The sequence below is a fragment of the Vicia villosa genome, linkage group LG1 (assembly GCF_029867415.1).
Source record: "Vicia villosa cultivar HV-30 ecotype Madison, WI linkage group LG1, Vvil1.0, whole genome shotgun sequence".
NCBI classification, from domain to species: Eukaryota; Viridiplantae; Streptophyta; class Magnoliopsida; order Fabales; family Fabaceae; genus Vicia; species Vicia villosa.
In genome coordinates, this window is record NC_081180.1 from 88,697,034 (window position 1) to 88,713,242 (window position 16,209).

The 16,209-nt window shown below is 30.3% G+C and overlaps 1 protein-coding gene across 1 annotated transcript; it reads right to left on the reverse strand.

The window, feature by feature from the left end:
• Positions 1 to 713: 713 nt before the first annotated feature.
• LOC131611750 (uncharacterized) lies at positions 714 to 1,844 on the reverse strand. Its single transcript, XM_058883647.1, has one exon. The coding sequence runs from the start codon at positions 1,429 to 1,431 to the stop codon at positions 1,042 to 1,044; it is 390 nt and encodes a 129-aa protein (XP_058739630.1). The 5' UTR covers positions 1,432 to 1,844; the 3' UTR covers positions 714 to 1,041.
• Between the last annotated feature and the right edge of the window lie 14,365 nt (positions 1,845 to 16,209).

The following is a 16,209-nucleotide window of genomic DNA, read 5'->3' on the forward strand; positions in this document are numbered from 1 at the left end:
TCGAAGGTATGAGACTAAAACAGTGACTCACATAATAAATACATGATGGTGGGGCAGGACCAATTGACTTTGCACTTTTAAAGTTTAAAAATAGAAGAAAAAAATCACGCTAGCCTCTTTAATATCATCATCTGCAAAAACAATGAGGTCAGATGATGCGAGCATAGTAGAGAATGTGGACTTAAAATTTAATCTCAACATGCACAAAAATATAAGCAAAATAAAAGATGCATGTTTAAATTGAGATTGTCTATGAAAATCTGTTAGTAAAATAGACATGTATGATAGAATAGATTTGTTATAAAATCTACAAATCAAAAGTATTAAAAGTTTCATTTAATTCTTTTGAAGAGTGTCAATCTATTGAGATCTATGTGCGTAGTAATTTTTATACAATGGTTTTTCTTCGATTTTAGAGTCAAATATATTTTTTTGGTGTTGTAATTGTGTTATTTATTGTTCTCCATGCTAAGCAAAGAATAGATATTGACCGAAATAAAGTGAAATTAACCTTTACTTAAATTTTTAATATTAATTTCATTTTTCTAATATATGTAAATTAGTTGATTTACCTCATATTTTTATAGTGGATGTTAAGTAAGCAAAATATTGAAAATTAGGGTTATTTTGTTTTACTTATCCAACCTTTATTACTTTTCTCAAGCCAATTATAATCTATCTAGTAACTACTACTATTTTTTAAAGTTAAACACTTTTTCAAAACAACTATACAACTATTTGTTAGGTCAACATACACTAAACAATTTGTAACAGAACACATGTCAAAGTTAAACCTAACACACCAAAACATTTAACTAACAAGTTCTATAGTTGGTTAATAAGTTAAAAACATTTTCAATACAAAACATGACAAACATATTAGGAATACCAAACTAGTAGAAATCAGTTGGAAAAAACAAGAAAAGACCCGAAATTACAATTTTGTACATGACAAAAACAAACAAAAAAAAAACAACATTATTTTATTCTAACCAAAAACAGAGGAAACAGAGTATCTCTGTTTTTGGTTTTTCATCATGATCAATAGAAAGAGAAAGTAGAAGAATCTCCAACTTGAGAAGTGCTTGTTGATCTTGAATACTTCTTTGAAGAAGATGAAGATGAAGATGTTGTTGATGATGATGATGATGATGATTCAATTGATCTTCTTCTTAGCATCTGTCTCATACCTTCTGCCACTCTAACAGCAGGGTTAGATTTGAATTTTCTGCAAAATGACATGTGAGCTTTCACAGCTTCATCCATGTTCCATGGTTTTTTGCCTCCAATCATAACTTCATCTCTCACAGCTTCTGAACACAATCCACATAGCCATTTTCCATTGAATTTTGATTTCACTTCGGTTATGTAGTCTTGTGTGCAATCTTCTTTCAAACCACAACATTCACACTTTGCTGACTCAATTTCCATGATTAAAGCAAAGATTTTTATGATGAAAGAGAGGTTTTTTTCTTGAAAAATGAAAAGGGGTTTTGAGTTATGACTTTGGAAGACAAAGTATAGTAAAAAAAAATGGAGGGCTTTTGATTTGGTTGGATAGTGGTAATGGTAATGGCAATGGTAATGGATAATGGATTCTAGAACAATGATTGAAGAGGTTTTATTTGTTTACTTTTATGTTGTTTTTGTTGTGTTTTCTCATTTCTAAGGGGAGTGAGTTATGATGAGTGAAGGGGTTTTTATTGAGGTGTTTTGAGGTGAGAGAGAGGGTAATAATGATGGCATAATTTGCTCCATGTTCTAAGGGACATGGGCAGTGGAAAATGTGACAAAGGTGGTCGGAGGGACCTTTGGTATGGCCCTTTCTAGCATTTAATACTTTTGATACTATAGCCATATAAATTAAACATAAAATAAGTATGGAAAGTTAATTGGGATTGAGACAACTAATAGTTATGGTATGGCTATATTATAGTCTTTTATAGTGACTTTTACTAGTTTTATGGTGTTGTCAATTTAAGTTGTTTGCAAAGAGTTTAGTTAAAATTTAATGACTCAAAAATATTTAACTCAAAATCCTTATTTTTGAGAAGAGTTGTGTTACCTTTATCCTAATTCATATTAAGAAGAGTTTCATTTCATTTTCACATGTTTATGTTCATTGTTGTTCACATTAAACTTAAGGAAAATATTCAGATGGACACAACCATAACACTTAGATTTACATACAATCAATCATAATTTTTTTATTAATTAAGTAATAAAAATAAAATTATTTCTCCTCTATTATCACAATCACCACATGTCAATTAAAAACGAAATTAAATTTTAAATAAATTTAAATTTTTTTTCTCTTTATTGGTTGTTCTTAAATATATGAATTTAAGTTCGTTTCCATACAAGTATTTCTCTAAACTTAACGTATGCATCACTTCATCTAGATATTGCATTCAAAAGAAGAGTAGATATTCATGTTGTGATAGACTATTGGCAAGTCATTAAAATAATTTTAGTAAAAGGCCATTTTACTAGTCAGAACACATTTTCTCATGTTTGACTACTTTATTTGATGTAGCTTTGAGACCTGTTTGTCCCATAATAAAACCTTCCGCCCTCAGTCTCACCAGTAGAGAAACTCCAGTCAAGTACATATATATAAACATGTTTCTCTCCTACCCACCCATATATTTCTTCATATATACTCCGACCCATCGAAAATATTTGAAAACTTTGTTTTTCTTCTTTGCAACACTAAAATTTACCATGATAAAGTTCTCTCAATCCTCTACCATGATGTTTTCTTCTCTTTCACTCTCTATCATATGCATTTGTAGGAAAACATGAAAGATGGTGGAATTGATAATTCAAATCACTTAAAAACGAAAGAAACAAGAAATAATTCTATGCATGAACTTAATTTTTTTCCAAATGTCATTGTAAAAGAAGAGTTGTTTTCATATGAATTTAGTAAATACTTGAATGTTCTGTCGTGCTCAATAAGTTTGCACTAACATGCAAAAAGTTTAGCAACTTCTATTTGATAATCAATTTGTCAAATTGATCAACATGGATCATTAATGTCACGAGACAACCCCAATTTGATTGTACTCACTTGTATTGATTTCCATTTCAATGATGTCATGCTTGTCTTCACATTATTGTTTTGATATTTCAATTTTTTTTTAAAATTATTTAATGTTGCTTTCACCTACAATGGTTCATCTAATAATGTTAACTCAATTTCAAAACCAGTTAGATATTAATTTCTCATAATTGAGACGCGTGGAAGATCATAATTGGTATGTCATTGTTAATGACTTCAAAAACTTGAATTGATTAATATGCAAATGAAACATAAGTCAAAAGCCAGAGTTGGTGCATATATGAATATATTTAATGATATTATGCATATAATAAAACATGGAACGTGCATGTTCGGTTGAAAGTTTGAACACCTCTTACACTATTCATTCTTCGGCAACCTTATTTCATGGTTATTATTTATGGTTTTAGGTACATTTTAACTAAAAACGAACCAAATTAAACTGAATTATAGTAAAACAACATTTGAATTGAACCAAATTAAATCTGAACCAAACTAAATTTATTAGTTTGGTATATTGATTTAGAATTTTGAATCATATTAAATTGTTAGTAGACGTTTTTCTAAATCGAACTATTGGTTAAAGAATTAAATCGTTTATATTTTTTTTGAATTAATAAAAAAATAATCTTTTTTTTAGTATTTTTTATTTTAGTTTGATTCAGTCTTAGCTTCGATTTATTTATCTTTTGATTCGGTTTTAGAACTGTTTGTGCAACACATGTTTGATTCGTTAAGCAAAGATAACAGTTAAGATATTTTAAGTTAAATCTAGTTTGACTTTTAATTCTATTTAATTTGATAGTATTTTTGAACAATCATATAGATGAAAATCGATTTTGTTAACAAAAAGTTGACTCACTCCAAAAAAAATTGAGGCTTCACACCTACTTTATCTATACTCCATCTGTGGGAATTGGATTGATCTCTATTGGATCGAAGAATAGCTTCTGGTTCGACAGAATTTATCCATGTCGTTGAAGTATGTTTACATGTTAGTGTCGAAGACCTACATATTGTAATCGAAGTGTGTTCTAGTATGTGGGTGTCGAAATGCTAAGGTTGTTAGTATTTTGAATTTGGTCTGTTTGTTATGTTCAATTTTTTAAGTTAACTTGTGCCCTAAGTTAACTTATAATGAGTATTTGTGAAATGCCCATTAATTTAGTATGTTAGATTTATTATAAATAATATACTAGTCTCTTATCATTGGATACTGCAAATTATAATTTAAGGTGAGAAGGTTATTTGTTATTCTTTTAACACTTGTAATTTTGATTGATAGAGAAAGTAAAGCATAACATATATAACCAATTCTTTGTGTTCTTATTGTTCCTCTACTTTTTTTACCCTTATATTGCCTAAAGAAATCTATTATTCGGATTCCGGCATCGTATAAGTGAATTTAAGTAATTATTATAAATTTTATAGCAAATTTATAATTTTATAGCAAATTTTAGAACTCAATTCATTTTAAAAAAAAAAACTATTGTAAAAAATTAAATATAAGTGAATTTAAGAATCCAACCCACTTGACATTAAAAGTCAAACATGAGAGGACCAATTTGATTTTACATGTCTCAAGATTGTCTTTTGGACCAATAAATTTAGTTAGGAACAGAGTCTGAAGCCTCAGTGGTTAATAAATAAGCCATAGAAAAATAGATAGTTAGGTTCATGCAATGCAATGAGAGGATAGTAATTGAGATAGCTAACTCCACATCAATAATTACACACATTAAGCATGGTTTTATTTAGGACCACTTTTGCTAGTGACTAACGCCTAAATATATACTCATAATTATTTTTCAATCAATGTGGTCTGTACTTGGTATGACTATAACTTTTTGTTGACCTTACAAGGAAAATTACAGCAAGTAAAAACTATAGACATAGAAGTACACACCATTCATGCAATACTTAATATTTAATTTATCTGTTAAACAAAAAATTATTTAATAAATTTTTCATCCAATTAATTTTATGGATATGGATCCATTCCATCGTCTACTTTAGGTGAGTTGTGTTATAAGAATTAAGCAGGATCATAAAAGATTAAAATATTAAAAAACTGCTAACAAAAATATTTTCTCACGTTTACTTACGTCAGTTAAACTTGTGAGCGAATTAATATCTTATCAACTAAAATATCCTTAACAAAAAATACATAAATAAAACTATTGCATTTGCTGATTAATTTTAAAATCGTGTAAGCTATATTTCTTCGTAACCCTAATCGTTTCTAACCTAAACTTATCAATAACTAGTGGATATGATAATAAAATCATCCATTTGCCTTCACTTGATAATTTGATTGTTTTTGGGATATTTAATTGAAAAATTGACAAAAGACAAGTGATAGACATAATATTACAATCAAACCTATATCCAGATAAGCTATGTTTGAAGCTAAAAATAGACACACAAAATACTAGGACCCTTCATAGGAATTAACAAGCTGTGTTTGGTTTTAGACTAACCTTGTGATAGGATAGTTTGGTTTTCTTTGTTGAGCACCACCAATTTTGATTAACAAATATTGTCCTTTCATATAGATATCAATTTTTGTATTTAGTCAATAGGTCCACAGACAAACTTAGGCTGTAAAGACACATTGCCATTTTCATGAGTTCCAAACATGGTGTATCTTGTCTGTTAGGTATCATGCAATTCAAATCATCACAAAATGGTGTGTCTTAGTTATGTTTTTCACTCACAAGCCAAACCACATTACCAAACTTCGTAGATTACATGTTTATCAGGACCGTCTTTGTAGAGTGACCTCTTGAACAGGACTTAAAATTTTTCTGATAAAATGTGATTAAATAGCGTCTTGTAAAATATAAGTGAGTCAAACGGTAATAAAATAGTCTCTACTTATTTTGGTATGAATAAACCATAACTAACCTACATAACATTTCAATGACGATTCTGATGTTTATCCTAGCCATTTTCCTATTTAAAATCTAAAAAGCACTTTATCATATTCTTTTTGTTGTGTTTTCCATGTTGTTGTTACATTTTTTTTGTCCTACATAATATTGATTGAAGCTACAAAATGAATCTAATCCTTGATGCAAAAGCAAAAGCAAAAACAAGATTCTAACCTTTGAACTCTTTTAAGAGACACTCTACTAGGGTCCTACTATTTTTCCCTTTTAAAAATAATAATAATAAATTTCTAATGTTAAATATTTCAATGAACAAATTCCTACTTACCAAATTTATGTTCTCATCCATGATATTTTCATTAATGTCTATGGTCCAAAGTCTAGTTGAGCTATTTCATTGTGATGCAAATTAGATCAAAGAGGTGAATCATGTAGAAGTTTGGCAAAAGGAAAAAAAGAAAGTGAAATTGAACATCAAAATAATCAATATAATAATCACATAGCATGCCCCTGTTTCACCTTTAGTAGAATATAAATTAGCCAAAGATATGTGTATAGAATATAGATATTCATTTCTCCATATATATGCTAAATGTTCATTATAATTTGAGGAGTCATTAATTTGTCACATGCAAGCCTTGTTTAGTGTTATGTTTATTTTTACAAATATTTAATACATTTCACATGGTAACTCACATGGCACTTACCTTTCCTAATGTGTACTCAACTGCTCCTCAATTCCATTTCACTTACCAATCATTTAGCATTTGTTAACCACTTTTTTTTATATAAATTGTATAGAATAATTTTTTGAATTAAATTTAACATTTTGAATATATATCAGTTGAACTACCTCAATCACCTTAATAAAAAAATTTAAAATTATATGATACTAACATTCTGATGATTGAATTCGATCCTTAGATTTGATTAAATTAGAAAAAAATATCTATTATATCATCTAAATTTTATAAGATATTTGTTAACCAATTTTAGTGTTGAGAGAAAACCTAACATTATTTTATTAGTAGAAAGAGAGCAAATAAAATTATGAATAATACTTTCATATAGGTCCAAGACAGGGGTGGCCCTGAGCACGGGCTCGCGGGGCGGGAGCCCAGGGCCCCATAATTTTAGGGGCACCAAATATTTTTCTTATCCCTATATATATATTAAAAGAGAATTTTCTATTATAAAAATACTTGCTGGAATTAAAAAAAAAAATACTGGTTAACAAAATTATAGGGGCACTACAATGTCAAAATTAATAAAAGAATGTAATTTCTCATAAATAAAATATACAGTAAAATAAAATCAATTAATTCCACTAAAATAAAATCAATTAATATATCTATAATTTTAGCAACTAAAGAGTTTGATTGAGGCATTAAAATTAAAACACTGATATAGAATTTTTTTTATATTATTGATCTCAAAATTAAGAGTGAAACATTACCTTATAACTAGGCAAACAAGATAATGATCCCAAAATTAAGAGTGGAGTCGAATCTTTAGCAACTCGTGGAATTGTAAACTTTGAATTTTTAGTAGCTATGAGTATTTGGTTTATATTGTTAACTGTTGTTAATGAAATTAGCAAAAGTTTGAAAAAAAAAAGACATGCGTATTGATATGGCTATAGAACTAGTAAAAGGTTTGATCAAGAATTTGAAAAAATATAGAGAATCTGGATTTGTAAATGCTAAGGCTAGTGCTGAAAAGATTGGGAATGAAATGGAGATTGAATCTGTGTTTATTCAAAAACATCAAATTAGTAGAAAACAACATTATGAGTTTGTTGAAGAGTCTTTTCGAAATCATTATTTCTTATATATTGTAGATCAAACAATTGGCTCACTTGATAGAAGATTTTAGCAGTATAGCATATATGAAAGTATTTTTGGAATCTTGTTTAATATTGAAAGGCTTAGATCATTATCTGATAAGGGCTTGAAAGCATGTTGTAAACATCTTGAAACTTGTTTAAAACATGACGATTCTCCTCATCTTGATTGTGAAATTTTATTTGAAGAATTGAAAGTTATTAGAGAAGTTGTAACAGTTGAATCAAAATCAAGCTATATGATATTGAGTTCTTTAAAGACTTTTAATTGTTTTCTTAATGCATGCATAGATTATAGAGTAATATTGACTATTCCTATCAGTGTTGCATCTACTAAAAGAAGTTTTTCTAAATTAAAACTATTAAAATCTTGTTTGAGATCAACTATGTCACAAGATAGATTAAATAGTCTTGCGTTCATTTCAATTGAAAATAATTTTTTGAAGAACCTTGATTATAAACAAACTATTAACGATTTTGCAACAAAAATGCTAAGAGGATGATATTTAAATAATTTTAAAAGTTTGGTCAATTTTTTTATAGGAAAAAAATGGGATCAAGAAGAAGAAGTCTCTTTATAGTGGTTTATGTTTTGATGTAGTATAAACATTGATTCAGAGATTCATATTTCTATTCTTTTTGCACAATATCAAATGAAAATGTGTTTTTTATCCAATTATTTCATTTATCTGTATGTATTTATTGTTAAAAAAATTATAGGGGCACCACTCTTTTGATTCGCCCAAGGCACCCAAATTCAAAGGACCGGCCCTGGTCCAAGATTCAAACCAATTATCATCATGGTGCTTTATTTTAATCTCTCTTTTCAGCATCATTAGCATTCTTTTTGTCTCTAAATAATTATAAAGGTAACAACCACCTCAAATTATCAGAGACTTCAAACGGTGCATGCATGTAACAAAAATATTTTATCTATTTTATATATTTTTTTCTTATCTTTCTGTTATTGGTCAAATATTAGTTTCAAGATAGTTCTGTTTGATTTTTTCACATAATTTTGAATGGATATTTTTTCATGGACACATTATCCAAAGCTTAGTCGAATTTAGAACATAATCCACCGATCCTTTTAGACATTATTGGTTCTGTATTTCGGCTATAGACTTTATTTATATAGCCAATAATTAAATCACAAGAATAAATAAATAGAAAACCAGAATCTTGTATTGATGAAACTGGGGTCCGAATATTCAAAAGAAAAAAACTGGGGTCTGAATATTTTTCTATTCTTAATTATTTAGTGGGACATCTCTTTTTACCTACGAGTACTTTATTTAATTATATAACATGGCACTCGTGAATATCAGTTTTTTTTTTATTAGAATAAAGTATCAATTTAGTTTTTTTAACTATTACATTCTTTATTATTATTATTATTATTATTATTATTATTATTATTATTATTATTATTATTATTATTTATTATTATTTATTTTTATTTATTTTTGTAATCTGATGGTGCAGAGTGATTTGGATGATTGCATTGTAAGCAAATAATGCCACATCACAACTTGTCAAACCCCAGCTGGGTTTACATGGCCTCTAAGGTTTCTTCAGCTGGCAGATAGGGATGCTTATTCAACTAACATATTTAGGTATTGTTTGAATAAAGAACTTAATTGCCCGTTTATTGCACAAACAATTATCATGATAAATACTTATATCTATATAATAAAAGATTAAAAAATGTATAAAATATAAATTACTTTAATAAAATATTTTTAAAATTTTATAAAAAAAAAAGATGAAAAACAGTTTTAGACAATATCATAAATTGTTTTTATAAATTCCTATATCACAAAATTTATCTAAGTGAAAAACTCAAATAAACCAATCTAAACAAACGATATAAAATAATATATATATTATATTAATTTATCTAAACTGGCAATGTAAATACTGTAATATTTTTGTTTTACTATATGATATTAAATTGACGGTATAAAAATGATCTTATATAAGAGATATTTCATATTCTAATGTAATTTTATGAGTTCTGCAAAGATCATTTATCTTGTCTAGTTTAAATTATTATTGGTTTAAAATATTTCTTCTTTCCGAATTTTTTTCCGGTCTTTTGTAATCGGATAAGAGTACCCTTAATATTCTTTTGAATATTATCCTTACTTAAAAAAAACAATGATTTAACTATACATGTAGATACTAAATATATAACATTAATTTATCTAAACCAACCATGTAATTATTACTTATACATAAACACTAAATTATCTAACAATACATACCTATATAACAATTAATGATTTATCTAAACCAACAAGCATGTTGATACTAGGTATATAACCCTGATTTTGTCCAAATGTATACTTTCAAATTTATGTTGGAATGATGAAAGTAGCCTCTAACAATAAGTGTCTGTATCAATTCATCAACAATAAGGGTATATGATCTTAACCAAGCAGGGGCTAATCTATGAGGCCCGTTGCCGGGGAACCCGGTCCTCAAATAATGTGGTAAGACAAAGAAAGGCTCAACTAGTTACACATATGAATGAGATTGTGTGTGTGGCTTGTACCATAACATAGTGACTCCAAATATATGTTCAATGTGTGACCCACTTGTCAACTTTCTTCTCTTTAGTGAATGACTAAGACAGTATGAGTGATGACAAATCATTGCATGACCCACCATGTGCACTCACTGTAACATCCACCTTTCCTAACACATATCAAGCCCCTAAATTCCAAGCTAGATCAAGTTAATCTAACTTTCTTATTATTTATTAGGTTTTTAATGATAGTGCACTATTGTTGGAAAAAGTATTACAAAGATATCAAATTAAAATATTTTAAAATGCTAAATTATATAAATAATTTAAAACATATGATCTAATTTGATGGAATTTATGATTGTCATTGATTAAGAGTATAAAAATAATTTATGCTGTCAGTGCATCATATTTTTTTCATTTTTTAACAAATGAGATGAAGGGTGACTTAGCAGGTGATGTGGCAGGCTTATGTAAGTTATGCTGATTAAAACTCATTAATTATGTGTTATGTGTAAAGTGGTCCATCTAATTTAATTTCTATCATTAAACATATTAGTAGCTCAATTGTTCAATGACATTTTCTTTCGATTTTGTCTTTATACAAGACTGAAGTATGAGAAAGACTATTTGAATAGGATCTGAATTGCATGGTTTATATCATTTCATCACTTACCGATCCCCAGTTTGTAGTGTTTCTGCATCATTAGATACCATTCATCTTCGATTGGGCCTTCCAAATTTCGATAAGTTAAAAGGGTTTGTTTCTCATCTTTTATATTTAAAGTGTGAATCATATTAACTTGACAAACATGTTACAAGATCTTTTCAAAGTTTAGATATTGTTCATTCTGATATTTTAGGTTCTAATTGAGTGCTGTCTATTTTGAGATACATATATTGTGCCATTTTTATTGATGATTTACTATTAAAGGATCATTCACAATTGTTTTCTTCCTTTTAAATACAATTTTTTTTTTGTGAAAACTCTTAACCACAATTGTTTTGTTCCTTTTAAATATAATTTTTTTAAAACTAAACAATTTTAATAATTTTGTTGACAGATCTAAGTTCATATTGAATTTAACTTTAATATTAAATTCATCAAAAATAAATATGTGTAGGACAAAAAATAATAATAATTAAAATAAATGGTCTTAAAGAACACACTAATATGAAATCAAGGTAGATTGACTCAGTTGGTAAGGAGTTGGTTCACATATCGAGAGATCGTCGATTCAACTCTCGCTGTCGATGTGAGGTTCTCTTCAATGGGTGATTGGTAAGCACTTCTACAAGCGCTCTGTAAGCGTAAGCCTTGAGGTCTGACATGGTCATGGTGAGCCCCTAGAGCAAACTTAACTAATTTTTTTTCCAAAAAAAAAAGAATATAAAAGATAGGAGTATGAATAAATTTGTTTACTCAGTTCAATCAAACTGATATACTCTAAAGGAGCGAACGACTCTCAGATTATTATACTTCCAAAAATTGTGACAAGAAATTACAAAAGAGTTACAAGAAAAGAGTCACTTAAGTTCTCAAGAACAAATCATATTTTCTACCCATGTGTTTAAAAATCTCTCAAACTCTATATATGAATCATCATGTAAGCTCAAGGTGTTTAGAAGTGTTTCATAATTTCATTAGATATCTCCAAAGGTTTTATAAATTCCAAGAACATAATCATAAGAATTTGTACCTTTGTCTCTCTAAGTTCCACCTAGGATATTCAAAAAGGATGATAACATCACATATTTATAAATGTTGAAATTCAACCGATCCATACCGACAAAAAACACAATTGTATAATATAATTTAGAGCATCTCTTAGTTTCATATTTGATATTAGTTATTATTATAATATTCTAACATATGAATCATCATCGAACGGATCTGTGATTCGAAACAGCCAAGCTCGATTCTTGCGAACCTCCCAAACTAAATCTGATGCCCAAGGATCGCCCGCCGCTCAAACCCAGTCGTTGCCTCCTGCCAGACTCTAGTCGATCACTGTCGTACCATGGACCATTTTCTTTGCCATTGTGGCTCATCCTCTATTCTCGGTGACCACTAGACTTTCGTTTCCCGGTTACGACGTCCTTCATCTACCTTTATGTTGCTTTTCGCCTTTCAACAACTTTGGTTTTTTACAATTTTGAAATAATATTTTGTTTCTATTCATCGCTTAAGGTTTTAACACGAACTTCTACAATTCTCTTGATAGTAAATATGACTTGAAATTCTGGTATGACAAAACTCGGATGTCACATAAGATGTCAAGACATCAGATCTGTCATAGAAGATACAAGGGTAGGATAAAATGATCTCCAATTTTTGTTGAACTTTTATAATGGTGGAAGATCGTAAAAGAACTAGAAATTGTCTATAATCAAGGTTATCATTCACAAATGTTGATCAGGATTGGTTATGTATAAACTTCAGTTTTGCAAAGATTCCCTGATGTTATTCAGATGTTACAACATCTTGTAACAACGTATACAACCAGTGCAGAAAATAAAAGACACACAGTAAATTGTTTACCCAGTTCGGAACAACCTTCCTACTCTGGGGGCTACCAAGCCAGGGATAAATCTACTATGATAGTATTAATTCAAAGCCAAACAACCTCCGGTTTACAACTTCTCACTTAATCACTACCCAAGTTAGATTTCTATCTAAGACTCACTTAGACATGAGGCCCTCCTTAATCCCTCATCAATCACAGACAGTAATTGAGTCAACACAATTTAACAAACTAAAGACACACTTCAAGACATACATCTTGATCTTGCTTAGCATCTTTGATCAAGAAACAATACTTCTCTTACCTACAGGTTTTGAGAAGAACATGGCAGTCATCCCACAATTCGGGTGAACTACCTTGACAAACCCTAAAGACTACATCTTTTTAACACACAGCTTGCCTGCTAAACTAGGTTACAAAGCTTCCTATTTATAACCTATTCCCAATTGGACTTGGGCCTTCAATCACAATTTTATTTGTTGTTACAAATCAGCAGAAAGCTTCTGCTAAAAGAAAGGTCTTTGAATCATAAGTTTCCTAAATTATCTCTATAATTAGAAACTACACAATCTTCAATATTCTGACTTGATTCTCTTGACCTTTAAAACCGCGCCACATATGATTGTATAATATTCCATAGAATATTCTGCATCTGTTAATTACATCTTGAATCTTCACATTCCAGCTCAGCAGGCGCAATGTCACTTGTTTCTGCATATGACATCCCACAGGACTTGATGTCACAGCACATGTCGTGAAAATCCATAAAACATCTTCCTGTTGTACCTGTTTTGTTCATATTTATATTTGCAAGTTCTATATATCCTATTACATATTGCTGCTACTACATTTTAGCCAAACATAAATGCCAGTCACATAAATCAAGGCATTAACATGAATAATAAGAGATGTAACATCTGGTTATTGAATGTTTGTGAATAAAATTTTGATTTTATGGAAAAGCATAAAAACAATTTGTCGTTGCCCAATCAAGTACATAAGTCAAGTATCAATATATGGCTCATGCTACATGCCTGCTTGTCTAGTTGAAACATTTACAACAAAAACCAAATTTGTGTGAGGTTGGTGAAATGAAACTTATATGCGATAATCAATCAATTTTACACCTCTCCTCCAATCCAATTTCACACTAGAGGACAATAAATAAAAGTTGATTGTCATTTCAGTGAAGAAAATACTTTTTATAGAATAATCAAAACTTTCTTTCTCAATTCTAAGGATCAATTGACCAATATTTTTACTAAATCTCTACAACGTTCTCGGATAACTTACATGTGACAAGATGAATTCATATAATATATATCTTTTAAAATTATGCTAGGATTATATTCCTATTTAGACTAATAAGTAGTTGTTCTAGCCCATTTGGTAGATGAGATTATCAGGGAATTTCTTTTTCCACTTCTATAAATTTTCTCTAACCGTTGGCGAAATGTTAAAAATGTCCCCTATTTTTGGAGAAGCATATCCGAATGCACCATTTTCTCATAAAATAAGCGCAAATGGGGGAGCGTCCCTGATTTTGCCAAATTTGTTTTAGAGATCTATCTCCTTGTATGTTTTATGGTTTTTCTATCAGATGCATCTCCGGATTAACCTTTATTTTCAAATTCAGGTGTTGTTTTGGAGATGCATCTCCAAACGCATTTAGTTAGTATATAATGCGTGCAACAGACACTCCCTCTTCTCGTTCTTCATTTTCTGAAACTTTTGAGATATCCCATTTGAGCTTGTGAGCAACATTCTTCCAATCCAATTTTCAAGGATCAACACTACTTCTACTTCAGGCTTTCCAATCCCAACTCACTCCACTTACTACATTCAACATTTTTCATCCTCAACACTTTTTTGAGTAAGTTGTTTCATTTAACTTTTTTTTAGTTTTAGTTAATGTATTAGGTAAAATAGGTTTTTTAAATGCATTAGGGTAGAGTCCACCAAAAAATGCATTAGGTAGTAGTCACATTCGAAATAGATAGTTGTTAGAGACATGCACTTTTATTTGGCTGCATTTTGGGTTGTTAAGGCAAGACTCGTCCGCCTTTCAGCCATTCTTAGAAACACGGGCTCATTCGGAGACACATCTTCGAATTGTGTCCTTATTGATATTCGGAGATACATATTCGAAAATGTTCTAATTATGAGACTAAAGTTATTTTCTATTTTTTTTTCCAGGAAAATGGATGCGAACAACACCGATAGATTGAGACTCGACCGTGAAACCTAGCACGTGTTCGTCCGACATGAGAGGGCTAGACTTCATAATGAGCAGGCTAGAGCTTGGCAGGAAACCGTTCTTAGGCCTCTTGACGGGGAAACATCGACTTCTATGAGTCGCCTGTCACAAGGATCCTTATCTAAGGAGCACGTCTCCCTCGTGAAGATCAAGAGAAAGCTCTTGTATGATATGATGGCGTCTCTGTACCTGTAGACCCTTATCCAGGAGGACCGTCTAACATCTCCTTACTGATATACATAGAGATCGTGTTGTTGGGCTTGTCTGGACCAGAGACGTATATTTGCTAACGGTTGTTATTTATATGTCTTAAACAAATTCCCTGTGATTGATATTATTTTTTTTAACAGGAGCGCGATTGCTTGAAGTTTGTTAACCACAACAAACAGATTTTGCAACTTTATCAGCCTGAGGATGATTGGTTCCAAAGTGTCATCCGTTACTCCGATCTTGCCAGCCAGTGTTCCGCTGGGTACAAGAACATTAGCCATGGCATGTAGGGGGCTTTTATTGAGAGATAACATAAAGAAACACCATATTTTCACCTCCTCATTGGTGAGATGACAATTACACTAAACTATGTCCATGTTTTGAGGTGTTACTTCTTATTCTTGATTGGCACATCAATGTTTATGGACAAAATGAAACCTATGTCAAAAGTGCAACCTGCCAGAGTGATGTATGCGTCAGTTTGGATATGTGCAGACTATTCTGAGATTTCCCTTCCAGTCTGCTCCTAACACCATCGTCCGCAGACATCTTGATGACATACTGGAGGATTACGATAGTCATTTGGTACTAGAGGATTATCAGAGGATGTCAGCCACAAGTTCGTGGTCTTATGTGAACGGTTACATGACTTGATTCTATAGTGTGTCACACCCTGTCATGACACCAGATGCTCCTAGACGTCCACCTATGCCAGCTCATGAGGAGATCCTGGAGAATGAGCAGGATAAGGATGAACATGTCATTGTGTTGTCGATCTGTCAAAATATTATGCAGCTTATGTATGAGGGAATTGAGTTTGAGCTGTTTGAGAAAGGTGGTGATTATGTGGTTGCCTTTGCACTCGTCATTCTTACCGAGTCACGGAATG